We start from the raw sequence: 22,312 nt of genomic DNA, 5'->3' as shown, positions 1-22,312 counted from the left end.
TGCCCTGGTTAAGGGGTATTCCAGCTTGAAGGGGTGTGTGACATCTGTGAGGGGGAATAATATCGATTTGGACAGGTTGATGTTTATTTCGACAGCCCCCCAAACCGAGTGACCTCCCTTAACACGGGGTGTGGGTTTACCTTGGGGTTTTGTATGTAAAGTGAAATATCATCTGCATATAGTGAGATGATCAGTCCCCTACCGGTGATCCCCAATCTTATAGCGGTATGATGCTGGCGTAACCGAGCCACTAGGGGCTCCATCGCAACAGCAAAGAGGAGAGGGGATAGAGGGCATCCTTGTCTCGTGCCCTGAGTAATTGGGAATGTATCGAAGATGTAATTCATTCACCCTCAGTCTTGCGGTGGGGTTAGTGTAAAGTAAGCGGATCAGCTGAATAAAGGTGTGCTGAAGCATGTTCTGGACAGGATTGAAAACCAGTAGGACCATTCCAGCGTTTCTAACGCCTTTGTGGCATCATGTAGGGCGTCAAGAGCCAGTTGATGTGTCTAGATGATGTAATACCGCAAAGAATGTGCGTAGGTTGGGTTATGAATTGTCGTAGAAAGAATCCAGATTTGTCGGGTCTGGCTAGGAGTGGGATAAGGGGCTTTAGTCACTTAGCGTATATTTTATTGTCTAGGTTGATCAGGGATAGCGGATTGAATGAGTCGCGGATATTTAAAGGTTTTCACGGTTTTAACAGTGTCCGTTTTACAGCTTCCCTCATGGATGGGGTAAGGTGCCTGTGTCTATGGACTCCTGAAAAACAGCGACGGGATGTGGCACTAATGAAGTTGCATATGTTTTGTAGAAGGAGGCAGTCAGCCCATACAGCCCCGGGCCTTACCTCTTGGCATACTGTGTATTACCTGAATTATATCCTTAGTGGTGAAGGGTTCATTGAGGTAGGCGCGGTGTGACTCACCCAGCGCCAGCACCTCCTATCGAGTCTAAATATTTGGGCAGGCACTCAGTTGAATTATTAATGGTGGAGGAGTAGAGTAAGTTTAGTGGCTAGGATTCTTGCGGGCGACCCCTCTCTAAAAATTCAGTTTCCCTTTGAGTCTTGCCCCCATATACGGTGAGTTTCTCCCGGAGGGTGGCAAGGTGTTCAGAACTACTCTTGCGGTAATACTTCAACTCTGTTTCGCGTATATCGTGTCCCAGCTGATTCAAGGTCTGTCTGATCGACCTTAGCAAACCAGTTGTTTTGCAATGAAGGCCCCTCTGATCGTTGAACTGCCTTTAATCACATGTGTTTGAATCCCTTTGTTCCAGCACTCTGAGTAGCCAAATTATGTAATGGGTTTACTAATATTGCTTTTTTTGGGTCGCAACTCAAACTAGACTGGAAGTTGCTCCACTATGAGATAAACTGTCATCCTGCCCATAATTTCCTGTTACTCTTTCCCCAGTCCCATCATAATCCTGGTTTTGCAAATTCCTTTTTACTAACTTCATTAGCACTTTTTACTAGTATAATATGATTTATCTTTGTTTTACAGGCTCCCGATGGCCACATATTCCTTGAAGCCTTCTCACCAGTTTACAGATATGCCCAAGATTTTCTGGTGGCTATAGCCGAACCTGTGTGCAGACCAGTCCACGTACACGAGTACAAACTAACTGCATACTCTCTCTACGCTGCTGTCAGTGTTGGCTTGCAGACTGGTGACATCATCGAGTATTTACAGAAACTGAGCAAGACTGGTGTCCCAGATGGCATTGCACAATTCATTAAGGTGAATATATGTACAAAAATGTGACAATCTTCACGGGTTGTAAAGTCTGCCAATTGCCCATAAACATTTGCTAGTTGTTTTATTTGTATTTTATTTCACGTATTTGTGTAGATCATTCAGGGACTAACCACAGTAAGCATTCGCCTCAAGACATTCTGTGGTGCATTGAATATATTTTACTGCTTTTTCAGCAGCAGTGCAGATTTAGTAACCTTGGAGTCACTCTAAACAGCATTGGCATGCTAAAACAGAAAGTAATTGTGTTGCCTAGAAAAAGTTAATCTGGTTGGCCTAACTCTGTATCTCCATCTGTAGACAATCCCAAGGGTGCGTGGCACCCTGGAAAGAAGCAGTCATTGCCAAGTGTGGAGCAGCTAAATAAGGCTATCACTCCTTGGTGGCGAAGTGCTGATTTTACATATTTTATGGATTAATATGAGGAAACATGATTTCTTCAATATTGGGGGCGAAACCTTGAGCGGCCTTATGACTCAATTAGAATGTGAAGGGCTAAGGAAGATTTAACATGGAGGCAGTCAGTACAACAAATGTTTACACAAAAAAAATATTAATTCCTCTGTCGGCCATCAACCTATTGTGTAAAAAGGTCCTAATGCAAACATTCTTGTAGCAGCAAAAATATAGTAAAAAAACCCAACTATTTTCCAAGACCGTCAATAGTTACGCTTTTTGTTTCTCGTCCACAACCGCATAGTTTAGCATATACCAAACCATCCAACATAGCCTACTTTATGCTTTGGCTTCCAGAAGACTGTGTAGTGGACGGGCTGATTTCTCTAGAGTAGTACTTAACGGGTCAGACTGGCAGAAACCAGAATGTGTGTGGTTTTCGTGCTCAAAGGCTGTGGTCGCCCTGGAATGAAGAGGTTTGGATGCCCAAAGGAAGGGAACCGTTTGCCAGTGTCTTGTTGTAGACTGCATCCTCAGATGGAAATTGCCATAGTGGGACTCCAAACCAGTGACTGCCAGCACCCAGGTAAATGGTCAGAGTCTCACGGCCGTAGCCCTGAGAGTAGTGTTGGCTGGCATAAGAGAAATGTAAACTATAGAAGACGGGTGTCACCTGCAGTGGTGGAAATGGGGTCAGTGGGTTCTCTGCTTTCACAGGATAGGACCCATAGACTTGAACTGGAGATACCAATTCTGACAAGGAAGGTCTGCCTGTGCTGGCTTAGCAAGAAGATACCTAGACCAGGCAGACTACTGCATGATACAGTCTGTGTACCACACATTTGAGTTTGAGGCTGTTAGACGGACCGGGAGGGTCGGCCGAGGATAAGGGGAGAGGTCTCCGGGGAGAGCCGTCTCCAGCGAATCGTACAGACAAGTAACTTCCCCCCCACAGACGGACACCACACAAGGATAAAGTTCAACGATACTTTATAGGGAACTCTTCAAGTACGGTAGAATGGTACAAGGAGGTCTGGACTCAGGGGTCCCCTCTATTCTGGTCTCTGTTTGGGAAGAGGGTAGCGGGACAGTCTTGTTACCAAAAAGATGGCAATAGCTCTCAATCCTCGAGCTCGGGGGTGTAGATGAACGGGCCGCGGCGGAGCCAGCAGGTCCCGAGATGGATGAAGGAAGACGACGGTCCGCGGCAGAGCCAGCAGGTCCCGATGAAGGTGGTGGTTACAAACGGTCCGCGGCCACACCAGCAGGTCCCGACGATGATGAAGGATAGGGTAGTTCCAAAAGCCGCGGCAGCGCCAGCAGGCAAGACGAGGGTGCACAAGACAGAGCTACGGCAGCGCCAGTAGTCCGTCAAGGATGAGTTCTTCTTTGCGTCTCTCGACTCCAAGATACAACTCCCGTCCTGCTCTGGAGCTGCCCCAGTTATAGGGCTGGTGTGCTTTGATGTCCGGACCCTCGCACTTGGAGGTCGGGAGGTCCGGGATGAGGGAGTTCAGACACCCAGCAGGGGGGTGGAGCCAGCGCCCGGGGAGGCGATGGGCGAGCGGTACTTGGCGGGGGGAGAGCCATCGACACCTCCTGCTCCCATTGACTGACCAAGTAGCCCGCTCACCTCCTGGGTGGATGTTGGTGCCGGAATGTCTGAGGCCTGGCCAGGCCCAGGGTTGAGGTCGATCGGGGGCCAGGCGGCCTCGTGGTGGAGTGTCCAAGATGGCGCCCAGGATGGGCGCGCAGGCCGGTAGTGGGTCAGCCTACGCGGTCAACAGGTTCGAGTGTAGGGGTCCCTGCGGGGACGGTGGACGTGCAATGGTGGTGTGTGGTACTTGCGTGGCTGGCTCGGGCCTGGTTGGGCCGGGGGAGAGCGGCCCTTCATGTGGCCTGTCCAACATGCGTCCCCCCCAGCTGAAGGCGGGGAGAGTTACCCATTCTCTTGGGGACTCTTCTCGTCGAGGCGGAAGAACCGGGACAGGCCATCTGCGTTGGCGTGATCTGGCCCAGGCCGATGTTCAACTGTGAAGTCCATCCCTTGTAGGGAGATGGACCAGCGTAGTAACTTCGGGTTTTCCCCCCGCATCTGCATCAGCCACTGCAGGGGTCGGTGGTCGGTCTGTACCCGAAAGGGTGTGCCAAAAAGGTAGGGCCGGAGCTTCTTGAGGGCCCATACCACCGCGAAGGCCTCCCTCTCTATGGTGCTCCAGCGTTGTTCCCGTGGTAGGAGTCGCCGGCTGATGAAGGCCACCGGTTGATCACGGCCTTCGGTGTTCACTTGAGACAGGACTGCCCCAATGCCATGGTCGGAGGCATCCGTCTGGACGATGAACTCCCGGCTGTAGTCGGGGGCCTGGAGCACAGGGGCGGAGCACATGGCGTCTTTCAATTGTTCAAATGCAGCTTGACACTCTGGGGTCCAGTTGACTTTCTGGGGCTGATTTTTTGACGTGAGTTCTGTGAGGGGCCTCACGATAGTACCATAGTCTTTCACGAACCTTCGGTAATAGCCCGTGAGGCCCAGGAAGGCTCGTACCTCGGTCTGGGTAATAGGGGGCTGCCAGGACTGGATGACGGCAATTTTTAGCTGCAGAGGGGCCACCAGGCCGCTTCCCACCTGGTGCCCGAGGTAGGTTACAGACCCTTGCCCAATTTGACATTTGCTGGCCTTGATCGTGAGGCCAGCTTGCTGAAGGGCGTGCAGCACTGCTCGGAGGTGGTGGAGGTGCTCGGACCACTGGTTGCTGTATACAGCGATGTCGTCTAGGTAGGCGGCGCTGAATCCTTCGAGCCCCGCCAGGACCTGATTGACGAGCCGTTGGAATGTTGCTGGGGCATTCTTCATGCCGAAGGGCATGACTGTGAAATGGTAATGGCCATCGGGAGTGGAAAAGGCAGAACGTTCTTGTGCCCGGGGTGTGAGGCCGATTTGCCAGTAGCCCGCCGTCAGGTCGAAGATACTGAGGTAGCGGGCAGCTCCCATGCGGTCGATTAGTTCATCTGCCCGGGGGATGGGATGTGCGTCTGTCCTGGTGACCGCATTCAAGCCCCGGTAGTCGACGCAGAACCGGAGTTCTGGTGTGGTGCCGGGGGCAGCTGCTTTGGGGACCAGTACTACAGGGCTGGCCCAGGGGCTGTCTGAGGGCTCGATGACCCCGAGCGTGAGCATTTTGGCTACTTCCTCCTGGATGCAGGCCCGTACCCGATCTGGCACGCGGTAGGCCCGGTGGCGGATAGGGGGGCTGTCCCCCGTGTCCACATCGTGCGTACACCAGGAAGTGACACCTGGGGTGAGGGAGAACAGGCTGGCGAATTGTGACAGGAGAACTTGGCACTCCTGGTGTTGCTCTCGGGTGAGGGCCCCTGAGAGTCGGACCCCATCTACGGAACCGTCTTTCTCCCGCGTTCGTAGGAGGTCCGGGAGGGGCTCGGAGTCCTCTTCAGCCCCATTGTCTGTGGCCATCAGGAGGCTGAGTTCTGTCCGTACAAAGTGCGGTTTCAGTCTGTTAGCGTGGAGGACCCGGAGGGGGTTCCGGGAAGATTCCAAGTCGATGAGATAGGTAGCCGGACCCTTGCGCTCGACCACTTTGAAGGGCCCTGTCCACTTGTCTTGTAGGGCGCAGGGTTCGGTGGGGGACATCACCCATACTTGTTGCCCAGGTTCAAATTCGATGGAGGAGGCATTCCGGTCATACCACCTTTTCATGTCCTCTTGACTGGCCTCTAGGTTGGCTTTTGCTAGTTCTCGGAACCGCCGGGTCTGGTTGCGGAGTGTTAGGAGGTAGCGGAAAACATCTGGTGGGTTCTTTAGAGGGGGCATCTCCCAGCCTTCCTTAACTAGGCTGAGCGGCCCGCGCACGGGGTGTCCATATAGCAGTTCAAATGGGCTGAAGCCCAGGGACTTCTGGGGAACCTCTCGATATGCGAAGAGGAGGCACGGCAGCAGCACATCCCACTGGCGACGGAGGGGCTCTTCCAACCCCCCGATCATCCCTTTGAGCGTGCGGTTGAACCGCTCAACGAGTCCGTTTCCTTGAGGGTGATAGGGGGTCGTGAACCGGTAGGTAACCCCGCACTGTTGCCAGAGAGACTTCATATATTTCGAAATAAAGTTCGTGCCTCTGTCACTGACGACCTCCCGGGGGAAGCCCACCCGGGAGAAGATCCCCATCAGAGCCCGGCCGACTACCGGGGCTGTCACAGTCCGCAGGGGAACAGCCTCCGGGTAGCGGGTGGCGTGGTCCACTAGCACCAGGATGAATCGATGGCCTTGTTTTGTGCGCGGGTCCAGGGGCCCTACGATATCGATTCCGACCCTCTCGAACGGGGTGGTGACCACGGGAAAAGGTTGCAGGGGGGCTTTCAGTTTGCGGCCGCTCTTCCCACTGGCTTGGCACGTGGGGCAAGATCGGCAATGCTGGTGTACATTGTCCCTCATTTTGGGCCAGAAGAAGTGGGTCACCAGGCGGCTATAGGTTTTGTCTTGACCCAAGTGTCCTGCCAGGGGGACATCGTGGGCCAGGTTTAGCAGAAAGTCTCTAAAACGGAGGGGTACCACTAGGACTCGGCTGGCCCCCAGCTCCGCGATTCTTTGCTCACTGTACAGCAGATCATTGTCCCAGTAGACCCAGTGAGTTCCGGAGGTATCCCCTGCGCTTTGGGCTAGCGCTTGCTGGCGGAGTCCCTCGAGGGAGGGACAGGTCTTTTGTTCTTGGCGAAATTGTTCTTGCGTGGGCCCCCCCTCTTGAGGCCACTGGTCGAGGTTAGCGAGGTCTGGAGGTTGAGCTGGTTCGGGGGGGACGTCACGGTCGGTGGTTTCGGCGGGGGCGACCGGGGGCGGTGGCGCCGGCCATTCGAGTTCCTCTGGGCGGGTGTTGGCACGGGCGGTCATGGACCGGGTGGTGACGCACGCCCAGTCCGGGACGCCCAGCATCCCCAGGTGCTCTTTTCGTTCGACTGCTGCCCATGGAGAGCTTTCCAGGTCATTACCCAGGAGGCAGTCTACGGGGGCATCATCTCGGACCGTCACCTTCAACATGCCGGAGACCCCTCCCCATTCGAAGGGGACGCAGGCCATCCGACACAGACTTTCTGAGTTATCGGCTGAACGTACAGGGCAGAGAATGTTTGGTAAGTATTGTTCGGGGGTCACCAGGTGACAGCGGACGGCTGTTACACTGGCCCCAGTGTCACGAAGGGCTTCAGCCCGGCGTCCATTGATGCCCACCCATTGGCTGTACTTCTGGGTATTAGCGGGTAGGGGGACCCGCGGGACCATGTCTCTCCCCCCTAGGCAGGCGAGAGCCATGGCGGCTGGCTCCCATTCTTGGTGTTCCTGTTCATATTCTTCTTGTTCCTCTGAGATCTGTTCCTCCCCCAGAGCAGCAGCGGCTACTTGGCGGGGTCTTGGGCTCTGGTACTGGGGGCAGTTTGGGTCGTTTGCATAGTGTCCGACTCGTTGGCATCGATGGCAGGTAACATTGGCTCGATGTCCCGGTCGCGCTGGGGTGCTGCCCCGGTTGGCCGGGGGGGGTGGGGCTGGTAGTGGGGGTGACCGGAGCGTTGCTTCTTCCGCGTCCTTGGCCTCCACCTCCTCGGGGACGGTGCTGACCATTGTTGTTCCGGTTCTGTTCGGAGGACCCATTTCGACTCACTCTGGTGATCTCCCACCGGTCTGCTTCGGCTGCGAGCTGCCGGGGATCCGTTAACTTGCTGTCGAGGAGGTGCTGGCGAAGTTCAATGAAGCAATTGTTCGACAGATGCTCCCATACCATCAGATTGAACAGTTGTTCGTAGGTTGTGACCTTGCTTCCTTTGATCCAGCCCTCGAAGGCTCGGCTAAAGTAATTGACATAGTCCACCCAAGTTGTACCTGGGATGCGGGTGCAGTCTCGGAACCTCTGACGGTACATCTCGGGTGTGAGGCCATAGCGGGTGAGGAGTGCAGCTTTCATATGGTCATAGGAGGTCATCTGGTGGTCCGGGAGTTGCAGCAGGGCGTCGCGGCCCTCATTGAGGAATCTCCCCCACAGACCGGCCCCCCAATCGCTTCTATCGATCCGGTGTGCAGTCATAGCGATTTCATAGGCCTTAAACCATTGCTGGATGTCGTCCTCTCGGAAGTATTCTCGAACGACATCCTTGGGGATGTGTACCTTCTTCTCTGTTGCCCCTGGAGTGTGGGGTTGCTCGGGCACCCCTGCTTCTTTATTCTGTTTGCGTAGGTCGATTTCAGCTAATTTCCGCTCATGTTCATATGCCAGTTTCTTTTCCTCGAGCTCCCTTTGTCTCTGTTTCTCCTCTCTTTCTTCTCGGAGACGCAGGTGCTCTAAGTTGATTTTCTGTTCGGCCAACTTCAGTTCCACGTCCATTTTGAGCCGGGCCATTTCCAGCTCGTGTAGTCGGGTTCTTTCTCGTTCCTGGATCTCGTCTGGCGAGAGACCCGTTCTTCGTTCTTCAGGGGCCATGGGGGTTTGTGCTGCGATGTCTTGATCGGGGGTTCCGGCAGCCCCGGTTTCTGCCCAAGATTCTAGGGCCTGCTTAAAGTCATCTTTGGTATTTAGTCCGGTGGTAGCGATACCTAATTCGATACAGAACTGTTTAAGTTCACGATGGCTGTACTCGTCCAATTTCTCCATCTGGAATTTCTCCGTTGATCCGCTGTCTTTAGTTGACATCGTGATTCGCCGTGGGGTGAGCTACTCTCTGTACGGTTTATGCGGTGATTCGTATCCCGTCGCTGGCCACCAATGTTAGACGGACCGGGAGGGTCGGCCGAGGATAAGGGGAGAGGTCTCCGGGGAGAGCCGTCTCCAGCGAATCGTACAGACAAGTAACTTCCCCCCCACAGACGGACACCACACAAGGATAAAGTTCAACGATACTTTATAGGGAACTCTTCAAGTACGGTAGAATGGTACAAGGAGGTCTGGACTCAGGGGTCCCCTCTATTCTGGTCTCTGTTTGGGAAGAGGGTAGCGGGACAGTCTTGTTACCAAAAAGATGGCAATAGCTCTCAATCCTCGAGCTCGGGGGTGTAGATGAACGGGCCGCGGCGGAGCCAGCAGGTCCCGAGATGGATGAAGGAAGACGACGGTCCGCGGCAGAGCCAGCAGGTCCCGATGAAGGTGGTGGTTACAAACGGTCCGCGGCCACACCAGCAGGTCCCGACGATGATGAAGGATAGGGTAGTTCCAAAAGCCGCGGCAGCGCCAGCAGGCAAGACGAGGGTGCACAAGACAGAGCTACGGCAGCGCCAGTAGTCCGTCAAGGATGAGTTCTTCTTTGCGTCTCTCGACTCCAAGATACAACTCCCGTCCTGCTCTGGAGCTGCCCCAGTTATAGGGCTGGTGTGCTTTGATGTCCGGACCCTCGCACTTGGAGGTCGGGAGGTCCGGGATGAGGGAGTTCAGACACCCAGCAGGGGGGTGGAGCCAGCGCCCGGGGAGGCGATGGGCGAGCGGTACTTGGCGGGGGGAGAGCCATCGACACCTCCTGCTCCCATTGACTGACCAAGTAGCCCGCTCACCTCCTGGGTGGATGTTGGTGCCGGAATGTCTGAGGCCTGGCCAGGCCCAGGGTTGAGGTCGATCGGGGGCCAGGCGGCCTCGTGGTGGAGTGTCCAAGATGGCGCCCAGGATGGGCGCGCAGGCCGGTAGTGGGTCGGCCTACGCGGTCAACAGGTTCGAGTGTAGGGGTCCCTGCGGGGACGGTGGACGTGCAATGGTGGTGTGTGGTACTTGCGTGGCTGGCTCGGGCCTGGTTGGGCCGGGGGAGAGCGGCCCTTCATGTGGCCTGTCCAACAGAGGCCAACTTTGAAAGTCCTGAAATCTGAAGTACCTATCTGTATGCAACCCCAGTAGTTGCAGCAGTGCGGGTTGAAAAATGCCCTTTGCAGCATGAGGCTGGTCTCTGACAGCGCTAGGAAGGCTAATAGTCCCCTCCATGTTTCTTAGCCGGCAGAAAGGTTTTCCCTGAGTAGGATGGCGGGAGGTGTCTAGTTCAACAAGTGGCACATTAACAAACTGCCGTGATTTTGAACTTTTAAAGGCACTCTGTGTAGATGTTTTGCAAAATATGGAAGACTGAAAGAATTTGTTCTTGCTGTGGGCAATGTTTGTTTTAATATTCGGTAAATCAACCGTAAAAACTGGCCAAGCAGGCTATAAAACATGCCCAAAGCCCGCCTTGCACAGCTGGAGGCCCACGCTGCACTGTTGGAGGCGGCCCAGGCCACTGCTGATACTCCTGACTCCTCCCGGCAACTTGCTTTACTCCACGAGTAAATTTGGCATGTTTCCTTGGACTCTGCCAAAATGCTTTGGCGTTCCTCGGTTGCACACATGTATGGCTTGGGTGATAAAAACGGCAAATTGCTCCATAACTTTATCTCGTACCCCAGGACGGACCGCGTCATCCCGGAGGTTTGCGATGCAGCCGGCCGTCACCATTCCACCTCGAGGGCCATTGCTCAGGCCTTTGCAGGGTACTATGCCACGCTGTATGCTGTCAGGCCTCCCGCAGATTCTTTGGCTGCAGTGCTGTCGGAGACCGGGACCCAGCTGCCCTGCCTCCCCACAGGACGTTTCCGAGACCCTGGATCACCCACTTTCCTCGGAGGAGATCCACGGGGCCATTTCACTCCTACACTCTAGCAGGACGCCTGGGCCGGATGGGTACCCGCAAGAATACTACGCAACCTACCGAGACATACTGGCCCCACACCTGATGGCGCTGTTCCAGCACGTGGTGGACACAGGGTCTTTTCCTCCTGAAACGGATGTGGCCACCATAGTGGTTCTCCCGAAGACACGACCACCCTCCCTTGCCTGTGCGGATTACCACCCCATTTCCCTCATCAACACCAAGGTGAAACTCTTTGCTACTGTACTGGCCCAGCGGATCTGTCCCCACTTACACATTCTGGTCCACCCGGACCAGAGCGGTTTTATGCCTGCCGAGGCACTCAGCACTGCATAGGTCGCCTCCATCTCGCCCTTGCGCACCGCAACCTCCCCCCCCATACCTGGCCTAGCTTCTCATTGATTTTGAGAAAGCGATTGACATGGTTGCTTGGGGTTACTTGGAGGACGAGCTGGAATTGACGGGTTTGGTCTTCTGTTCCGGCGCCTTGCCCGCGTCCTTTACTCCAGTCCCTCGGCGAGGGTCCTAATCAATGGGGTGCTCTCGGAGAAATTTCCCATCCAGAGGGGCACTCGCCAGGGATGCCCACTCTCGCCGCTCTTGTTCGCGCTGGGGACGGAGCCCTTGGCCTCTCTTGTACGCCAAGACTCCGGCATCCGTGGGTGGGCTTGGGACCCTTATCAGGTCGACAAGATCGCCCTCTACGCCGATGACGTAAAATGATGGTTCTCCCCCGGTTCTTGTATATTTTACAAAACGTCTCCCTTCATCTTCCGGGGAGCTGGTTCTGTGAAATTGATGGTATCCTCACCAGGTTCTCTGGGGGGTGGGAGACCGTGAATGCCCCTGGCGCATTGCCATATACCTCCCTATGATGGGGGCATGGGAGTTACCAATCTCCACCTTTACTATCTAGCCACGAGACTCATTGTGATCCATGATTGGTTCGTGGGCTGCTGGTCCGACCCGGCGTGCAAGGTGGAACTTCGCTCAATGGATTTCCCTCAACTCCAGGCTTACTTATATGGAGCCCCCATACCCCAAGATCTCCCTCCAGTCACCAGGACAGTTTTCTTGGCTTGGTGCACTGCGTTGCGAAGTGGGACCGGAAACTCACTAGACAGACAACTCTCTGGTGTGGTATGTGGCTGCGGGAGGCCTCGTCTCTTTCTGACTTTAACCGATGGGACAGCATCAGGATCTCGCTTCTCGGCGATCTCTGGGTGGAGGACCACACCAGATCCTTTGCGGAGTTGCAGCAGTGCTTCTCCCTCCACCCCTCTCAATTCTACAAATACTTGCAATTTAGACATGCGCTCCGCGTACACATTCCATCTCCCACCTCCCTCCCGGAATTCAGTACTCTAGAAGCCCAGGTGATGATGGGGAATTTGGGTAGAGGGGGAGGGGTGTCTCGGATCTACCGCTCCTTGGTGAACAATGGTCCAGGATCTTTAAATTCGCTGCGTGCCCGCTGGGAGGGGTGGCTGGGCCCCTTGGAGAACGCAGACTGGAGGGATGCCCTTATGGCCCCTAAACCGCAGACGACCCCCTCCAGGCTGAGGTTAGTCCAACTCTATTACTTGCACGTGGCATACCTCACCCCATGCGCGTCTTTAGAGCGCCCGACTGCGGTCCTCCCCCAATTGCGCGCGATGCGACCATGCTCCTGCAGACTTCTAGCACATGGTCTGGCTATGTCCGGTCCTGGCAGCGTTCTGGGCAGGGGTGGAGCTGGAACTTAAACTGACCCTGGGCTGGGCGGTCCCACACGACCCGGTGCGCTTGCTCCAGGGGTGTGTTTGACGGCCTAGACGGTTCCTGAGCAGATAAGCTCTTCCTCAGAACAGCGGTGGCGGTGGCAAAGCGAGACATTACAGCACTCTGGTCCCAGGTCAAGCCTCCTAGCATCAGGAAATGGAAACGAGGGGGGGGGGGAGGATTGACTGGTGTGGGACCCAAGAGGAATCCCTCTTTGAAGCCCGTGGCTGTCTTGAAATTTTTATGAAGATGTGGGGAAAATGGTTCAACCTAGTCCCCTAAAGGGGTTGCGGATGTGTAGGCCTGATGTCACTTACGGGCATTATTTTACCCTGCAGTATGCCTTATGCTGCTCGGTCTCTAGTTTATTCATAGAAAATGGGTGTGCACTGTTGAATTAAAAAGGCTGGTAGCTATTCTCACATACCATTACCTCAGCCTTTTTAATTGAACAGTGCACACCCATTTTCTATGAATAAATTTGCGGAGAGGTGTACCTGCTGATTTTAAGCACTTTTGTTTGTCACATGCAGATTGGATCTGCTACCACGTTTACTTGCACTTTTTGGTTTGCTGCTTTGGACACACTTTTCTTTTGAACTGAATGACGACCAGTGATGAGAAAGGGGCCCAGTCTGGAGATTACGTGCCAGTTGCCCCGAGGGTGGTGTTCCCGTGAGGTGTCATTCGGTTCTTCACACATTTTTGTGCAGAACTCTGTCTGTTTTCAATCTTATGTGGTGGATACTTGGTATTGATCAAGGTCTAAGACAGCTGTTTGTTGTTTTATGCGACTGTCAAGAATTGTTGGCCAATAGGTTTTCTTTTTAACTTCTCAAATAACATTGGACGTATTGCAGGTAATACCCCCGAAGTAAAATACGGTATATAGGGGAGTGTAACAGTGATCAGGATCACATGACTGGTCTGTTATAAAATTCACTGACATAACTTGCGTCCGAAGGACAGGGCTTTTTGTTGTTGATACCATGATATAGCCATACCATATACTCTTAAGTGCATTATAATCCTCGCAGTTGAATGCTAACTTTGGTTTGGCTTTATCAAAACATGTCGTGTAAGGTGTCATACGCTTCAGAATACTACCCCCTCGCCAGTTCTGGAGACGGGGGTAGCATTCCACCCTTCTAGAGGGAGAAGACATGTTGTTCTTACTAATCCCGGTTAAAGTTAACCAGAGCTTCAGCATCACAAAATGGATGCTGCTGCCACAGACACAAGTCTGACCTCCTGCTGCTGGGAGTCCTTCCAGCGAGGGAGGCTTGGACAATAGGTTTCCTGTTTTGGGAGGTGCTAGCACCACCCCAGACAGGCCATAGTGTATTGGGGCAGGGAGGGCTGAATGAAATGAGACATTGCCTGGGGCACACAATGTGTCCCATGCATAGTCCGGTTCAAACCGGTGCTGGGGCACTCCAGCCCCAGCTCTGGCGCGAAACTGGACAAAGGGAAAGGGGTGTTACCACCCCCTTCCCTGGTCACACCCATAGGAGGGACTTAGCAGGTAATCCAGCCCACCAGATTAGTATATAGGTAGGAGCTGACTCTAGAGACTTTAGATTTATCCTGACTGAAACTTGAAAGGAAACTCTGGACCTTCGACGTTCTACTTGAAGATAGAAGACTGAAGAATCTCCCTTTTGGTCAAGGAGTGACCACCCTGTGCAAACAGGCACCATTCAGCGATCAGCGGTTTACTTTGTCGACGCTCCAGCCGGAGCCCGAGCACAGAGTCCGACGAGAGCCAGACTTCCAGACTTCTCTGACCCCGATCCACAGTCCCTGCAAAGCTGAGACCCGTGGAAGCGACGAGAGACGTGGGACCGGCCATCTTGAAAAGCCTGCTCCTTGCTACTTGTGCAGCTTCTGAGGCACCCTCGAAGTTGTGCATTGGGGATTGAGAAGCCCCGAGCACCAACTGCACCGAAGATCAGCTCTCCACTCTCCACGAGTTCTGTGTGGGGCCCTTCTGCATTTTCCTGCTCGACACGTCTGTCCGGTCACTTGCCCGTTGGCTAGTGGCCACTGTGCCAACGAACCTTTGAATCTACACCGCCTGCCTGGTTGCTCCAGGTGGGCCCCTGCTTCCCTGCAAAGGAGAAGCCCCATAGATCTTTCTGGTCTATCCCAAAGCGAATCTTCGATTCCTGCGTGGGTTTAATTTGCCAAGGCCTGTTGACTCCAATCCGGTAACCGACGCCACCAACAGTGAGATCCTTCGTGGGACAGTCCGTATCCAGCTCCTGGTCGTCGTCGACGCCTCCTGGTCCATGTGGCTGCAGAGTCAAGCTTCACGACATCACCTGATTGCTTCGCGACATCGCCTGGTTCCTTCCTGGTCACTGGCTAGTGACCCAGACTCTGTCCCCTCTGCTTTCAGGTACTCTTCATCCTCGATCCGCCCTTGGATCCGCCCGTACACTTGTCTCCTGGTCGCCTGCAGCATCTTTCTTCAAGGCTCCATAGGAATCCGCAACGAAATCCGACACACTTTGACACCTATGCACCCGCTTCCTGTGGGTGAGGTAACGCGAGTACTTCGGTGCTCCTGTGGGTATTGACTATCCTAGTGTCTAAGTTTTAAGTAGCTTTCTCCTAGTCCATCCGGAAGTGTCCTAAAAGAACTAGTTTCCAATTCTTTCGTTCCCATTCTAACTCTGTGGTAACTCGCCTGTGTGTAAAGACACTGCACACGCATCACGTGGGCCTCCTGCTCCCTAACTCTCGTTAGTACAGCGTAGCCCCAGCGATGCCCTAGGCCTATCCTTTGTAAGTGACGTGGTTCTTATACCACTATTTTAGTATATGGATTTACGTGCCCCTAGGGCTCTACTGTATTTTGTGCAACTTATTGTATGATAATTGAGTATCTTGTGATGTGCTTGGGCCTCTGACCTCATAAAGAGTTCAGAGGGTTGTGTTAGTAATAAATACATATATATTTTGATATATAACCTATGTGGTGTCCTGTCATTTGGTATTAAAGGGGTTACATATGATAAAACAGCTGGCTTTACATGCCCTCTTGAGTTTAGCATAAGACTGCTTTGTCCATGTTACCACTAGGATAGCTGGTCTATAAGGTTGACTTTACAACCATCACCATAAGGGTTGTTTGGACTGGTGCAAGGTGCTCACTAGAATAGTGGACATCCCATATCAGGCCAACTTCTCACACTGAGGACCCGCTGTGTAGAGTGAGATGGTGCCTTTAGAGAGTAGCTTCACCCGTTCACCTGAGGGAAAATGCCCCCGTGTGTCCTTTACCTATGGGTCCCTAATGATGGTACATGAAGGGTTTTGCAGCATGGATCTTTTTCTAGATTCACATGGTGTGCATCTATTCCTTCATCTAGTGGTTGGGTCCGCAATTGTATTTTGTCGTGTGTGTGCGCGCGTGTGTGTCGTCAACCACCATTTGGTGGTAAGTCCATCCATTGTGTAAAGTCAGACGGCACCCCGTAAGTTCCTGTGTCACCGCCATCTTCAGATTCTTTTTTTCGACATTTAGTCTAAAACCTCACTGGAGGAGCTCTGTAGAAACTATGAGGATCTGTGTTGAAAAGGAAATAAAAAAGGGCACCAATGCTCACTAGAGACCTCCAGGATCATCGTAACACAAGAGGTGACGGATAAGTGATATGGATACCACCCCTTTTAGATTCTATCCAAACTACCACCACAAATTCGCACAGAGGGATCCACACGGTATCTGTAACCTGTGCCTTCTGACTGATCACAGCCCTGAGGACTGCTAGGTCTTCTCTGAATTCCTGCCGAACACTGAAGGCCAGACTGCAGCAACAACTTGCACATCATGCCATGGCTGGCACTTAGAAATCACAGGAATCTCTCAAGAACCTGTGCCTTTACAGTAACGGCAAAGAAAATGTTGAAGCCGAGCCGGCGCAGGGAGGGAAATCTGAAGGTGGTGGGAGTGTTGTTGACATCAAGAAAACAGGAGCCAGGAGGTAAGCAGTGAGGGATGCAAAAAAGGAGGAAGGTAACAAAATCCCCAAAGACCCCAAAGGCCATCTCGGTGTCTACGTCGAAACATTCGATGACAGAAGGTGGGCACGAACAGAAAGAGCTGCACACATCCCGACAAGGACTCCGATGGGGGCAAGCCTTCGAAAAAAGCAGTGATCGCTGGCAGGCGCAAAGGAGGTACCGAAGGAAAGGTCCAGAGAGGCAAAGGACACTGAGCCGATGGCCTCAAAGATAAAGCCCTCCTCGACAACCGATGCTGAACACTCGCTTGAGGTTGTAGGGGATAACATGCCAACTTGAGGCTGAAATTAGTGCTCCTGCAGTGGAAGGAGGAGTTCGAGCTACTCAAGCTCTTTCGGATCCCACCAAACGGGTTTTTGGAAATGATGTGCCATACATTGAGGCCTGTTGATGCTGGAACCACACGAGGAAGAACAGGCGGATTAGACCAGTGGGGAGAGAGAGACGAAACCGGTTCGGCAACGAGTGAGAGGATCTCTATGCCGAATCGCTTGAGAAAGCAATTGACAGCTACCATTCCAGTTCTTCTCCCCAGGTGACCTGTCCATGTACGATGAACTAATAAAGAGGGCTGCAGACACATATGGGGTCCAGCTGGAGGAGGAGAAGAATCTTGCTTCCTCCTCGAAACCCTGATGCCATCCCAGAAGGTGAACCATTATCCAGCATTAGGGTATCTTGCGTAGATTCACATGCTTGAATCTTTCCCAGTCGTCGAGATGAGAGTCCCACGGTAAAATAATCAAGCAGTATTTAGCAACTTTCATAGGCTATAGTGGCCCTAAGCCATAATATTAGTAGCTTATCATCTGTTTTAAAAAAAAGACCTAATGTTGGAACACACCCGATCAGCTGTCAGCACCCTCTAAAACACTCTCAGCAGAGGCAGATTATCTCAGATTTTCACAGCACGTCATGTGGAAGGAGTCTCCCTGTATGCTACTCAGTTTTTTCTCAACTTCTAATATCTCTGCACATCTGTTCATCATGTCTGACCAGAGAGGCCTTTTCCGCCCATGTAAAACCTGTAAATAACAACAAGCATTTACAATGCAATGGTCTCGGCATCATTAAAGGTAGAGCTATTGGCATTGCTCATGACATTTCTTTTTTTTCCTTTAAATCATAAATAAATGGCATTGTCATTTACATTGCCAGCACACAGCACTCTGCACTCAACAGCACACACCACTCTGCACTCAGCAGCACACACCACTCTGCACTCAACAGCACACACCACTCTGCACTCAGCAGCACACTCCACTCTGCACTCAGCAGCACACTCCACTCTGCACTCAGCAGCACACTCCACTCTGCACTCAGCAGCACACTCCACTCTGCACTCAGCAGCACACACCACTCTGCACTCAGCAGCACACACCACTCTGCACTCAGCAGCACACACCACTCAGCAGCACACACCACTCTGCACTCAGCAGCACACACCACTCTGCACTCAGCAGCACACACCACTCTGCACTCAGCAGCACACACCACTCTGCACTCAGCAGCACACACCACTCTGCACTCAACAGCACACACTACTCTGCACTCACTACTCTGCACTCACTACTCTGCACTCACTACTCTGCACTCACTACTCACGACTCTGCACTCACTACTCACGACTCTGCACTCACTACTCACGACTCTGCACTCACTACTCACTACTCTGCACTCACTACTCACTACTCTGCACTCACTACTCTGCACTCACTACTCTGCACTCACTACTCTGCACTCACTACTCTGCACTCACTACTCTGCACTCACTACTCTGCACTCACTACTCTGCACTCACTACTCTGCACTCACTACTCTGCACTCACTACTCTGCACTCACTACTCTGCACTCACTACTCTGCACTCACTACTCTGCACTCACTACTCTGCACTCACTACTCACTACTCTGCACTCACCACTCTGCACTCACCACTCTGCACTCACTACTCACTACTCTGCACTCACCACTCTGCACTCACCACTCTGCACTCACCACTCTGCACTCACCACTCTGCACTCACCACTCTGCACTCACCACTCTGCACTCACCACTCTGCACTCACCACTCTGCACTCCCCACTCTGCACTCCCTACTCTGCACTCCCTACTCTGCACTCCCTACTCTGCACTCCCTACTCTGCACTCCCTACTCTGCACTCCCTACTCTGCACTCCCTACTCTGCACTCCCTACTCTGCACTCCCTACTCTGCACTCCCTACTCTGCACTCCCTACTCTGCACTCCCTACTCTGCACTCCCTACTCTGCACTCCCTACTCTGCACTCCCTACTCTGCACTCCCTACTCTGCACTCCCTACTCTGCACTCACTACTCTGCACTCACTACTCTGCACTCACTACTCTGCACTCACTACTCACTACTCTGCACTCCCTACTCACTACTCTGCACTCTACTCTGCACTCCCTACTCTGCACTCACTACTCACTACTCTGCACTCCCTACTCTGCACTCACTACTCACCACTCACTACTCACCACTCTGCACTCACCACTCTGCACTCACCACTCTGCACTCCCTACTCTGCACTCCCTACTCTGCACTCCCTACTCTGCACTCCCTACTCTGCACTCCCTACTCTGCACTCCCTACTCTGCACTCCCTACTCTGCACTCCCTACTCACTACTCTGCACTCACTACTCTGCACTCCCTACTCTGCACTCCCTACTCACTACTCTGCACTCACTACTCTGCACTCCCTACTCTGCACTCCCTACTCACTACTCTGCACTCCCTACTCTGCACTCCCTACTCACTACTCTGCACTCACTACTCTGCACTCACTACTCTGCACTCACTACTCACCACTCTGCACTCACCACTCTGCACTCACCACTCTGCACTCACCACTCTGCACTCACCACTCTGCACTCACCACTCTGCACTCACCACTCTGCACTCACCACTCTGCACTCACCACTCTGCACTCACCACTCTGCACTCACCACTCTGCACTCACCACTCTGCACTCACCACTCTGCACTCACCACTCTGCACTCACCACTCTGCACTCACCACTCTGCACTCACCACTCTGCACTCACCACTCTGCACTCACCACTCTGCAGTCACCACTCTGCACTCACCACTCTGCACTCCCCACTCTGCACTCCCCACTCTGCACTCCCCACTCTGCACTCCCCACTCTGCACTCCCCACTCTGCACTCCCTACTCTGCACTCCCTACTCTGCACTCCCTACTCTGCACTCCCTACTCTGCACTCCCTACTCTGCACTCCCTACTCTGCACTCCCTACTCTGCACTCCCTACTCTGCACTCCCTACTCTGCACTCCCTACTCTGCACTCCCTACTCTGCACTCCCTACTCTGCACTCCCTACTCTGCACTCCCTACTCTGCACTCCCTACTCTGCACTCCCTACTCTGCACTCCCTACTCTGCACTCCCTACTCTGCACTCCCTACTCTGCACTCCCTACTCTGCACTCACTACTCTGCACTCACTACTCTGCACTCACTACTCTGCACTCACTACTCTGCACTCACTACTCTGCACTCACTACTCACTACTCTGCACTCACTACTCACTACTCTGCACTCCCTACTCTGCACTCACTACTCTGCACTCACTACTCTGCACTCACCACTCTGCACTCACCACTCTGCACTCACCACTCTGCACTCACCACTCTGCACTCACCACTCTGCACTCACCACTCTGCACTCACCACTCTGCACTCACCACTCTGCACTCACCACTCTGCACTCACCACTCTGCACTCACCACTCTGCACTCACCACTCTGCACACACCACTCTGCACTCACCACTCTGCACTCACCACTCTGCACTCACCACTCTGCACTCTGCACTCACTACTCACTACTCTGCACTCACTACTCTGCACTCACTACTCACTACTCTGCACTCACTACTCACTACTCTGCACTCACTACTCACTACTCTGCACTCACTACTCACTACTCTGCACTCCCTACTCTGCACTCACTACTCACTACTCTGCACTCACTACTCACTACTCTGCAATCACTACTCTGCACTCACTACTCTGCACTCACTACTCACTACTCTGCACTCCCTACTCTGCACTCACTACTCACTACTCTGCACTCACTACTCACTACTCTGCACTCACTACTCACTACTCTGCACTCACTACTCTGCACTCACTACTCTGCACTCACTACTCTGCACTCACTACTCACTACTCTGCACTCACTACTCTGCACTCACTACTCCCTACTCTGCACTCCCTACTCTGTACTCACTACTCTGCACTCACTACTCACTACTCTGCACTCCCTACTCTGCACTCCCTACTCTGCACTCCCTACTCTGCACTCCCTACTCTGCACTCCCTACTCTGCACTCCCTACTCTGCACTCCCTACTCTGCACTCCCTACTCTGCACTCACTACTCTGCACTCACTACTCTGCACTCACTACTCTGCACTCACTACTCTGCACTCACTACTCTGCACTCACTACTCTGCACTCACTACTCTGCGCTCACTACACTCTGCGCTCACTACACTCTGCGCTCACTACACTCTGCGCTCACTACACTCTGCACTCACTACACTCTGCACTCACTACACTCTGCACTCACTACACTCTGCACTCACTACACTCTGCACTCACTACTCTGCACTCACTACTCTGCACTCACTACTCCCTACTCTGCACTCACTACTCTGCACTCACTACTCACTACTCACTACTCTGCACTCACTACTCTGCACTCACTACTCTGCACTCACTACTCTGCACTCACTACTCTGCACTCACTACTCTGCACTCCCTACTCTGCACTCCCTACTCTGCACTCCCTACTCTGCACTCCCTACTCTGCACTCCCTACTCTGCACTCCCTACTCTGCACTCCCTACTCTGCACTCCCTACTCTGCACTCCCTACTCTGCACTCCCTACTCTGCACTCCCTACTCTGCACTCCCTACTCTGCACTCCCTACTCTGCACTCCCTACTCTGCACTCCCTACTCTGCACTCCCTACTCTGCACTCCCTACTCTGCACTCCCTACTCTGCACTCACTACTCTGCACTCACTACTCTGCACTCACTACTCTGCACTCACTACTCACTACTCACTACTCTGCACTCACTACTCTGCACTCACTACTCACTACTCTGCACTCACTACTCTGCACTCACTACTCACTACTCTGCACTCACTACTCTGCACTCACTACTCTGCACTCACTACTCTGCACTCACTACTCTGCACTCACTACTCTGCACTCACTACTCTGCACTCACTACTCTGCACTCACTACTCTGCACTCACTACTCTGCACTCACTACTCTGCACTCACTACTCTGCACTCACTACTCTGCACTCTGCACTCACTACTCTGCACTCACTACTCACTACTCTGCACTCACTACTCTGCACTCCCTACTCTGCACTCACTACTCACTACTCTGCACTCACTACTCTGCACTCACTACTCACTACTCTGCACTCCCTACTCTGCACTCCCTACTCTGCACTCCCTACTCTGCACTCCCTACTCTGCACTCCCTACTCTGCACTCCCTACTCTGCACTCCCTACTCTGCACTCCCTACTCTGCACTCCCTACTCTGCACTCCCTACTCTGCACTCCCTACTCTGCACTCCCTACTCTGCACTCCCTACTCTGCACTCACTACTCTGCACTCACTACTCACTACTCTGCACTCACTACT

The 22,312-nt window shown here is 53.2% G+C and overlaps 1 protein-coding gene across 2 annotated transcripts in view; it reads left to right on the top strand.

Moving 5' to 3' along the window:
• Nucleotides 1–22,312, top strand: part of ERCC3 (ERCC excision repair 3, TFIIH core complex helicase subunit) — a 2,074,468-nt gene that overhangs the window by 542,293 nt on the left and 1,509,863 nt on the right. For both annotated transcript variants that reach the window (XM_078676352.1, XM_078676351.1), the window contains exon 4: nucleotides 1,509–1,745. In XM_078676352.1, the coding sequence (XP_078532478.1) occupies nucleotides 1,509–1,745 (237 nt within the window). The remainder of the gene's footprint in view (nucleotides 1–1,508; nucleotides 1,746–22,312) is intronic.

This window comes from Lissotriton helveticus, chromosome 2_1 (genome assembly GCF_964261635.1).
Source record: "Lissotriton helveticus chromosome 2_1, aLisHel1.1, whole genome shotgun sequence".
Taxonomy (NCBI): Eukaryota; Metazoa; Chordata; class Amphibia; order Caudata; family Salamandridae; genus Lissotriton; species Lissotriton helveticus.
Note: the sequence above shows the minus strand (reverse complement) of the source record. Positions and strands in the feature narration are given on the sequence as shown.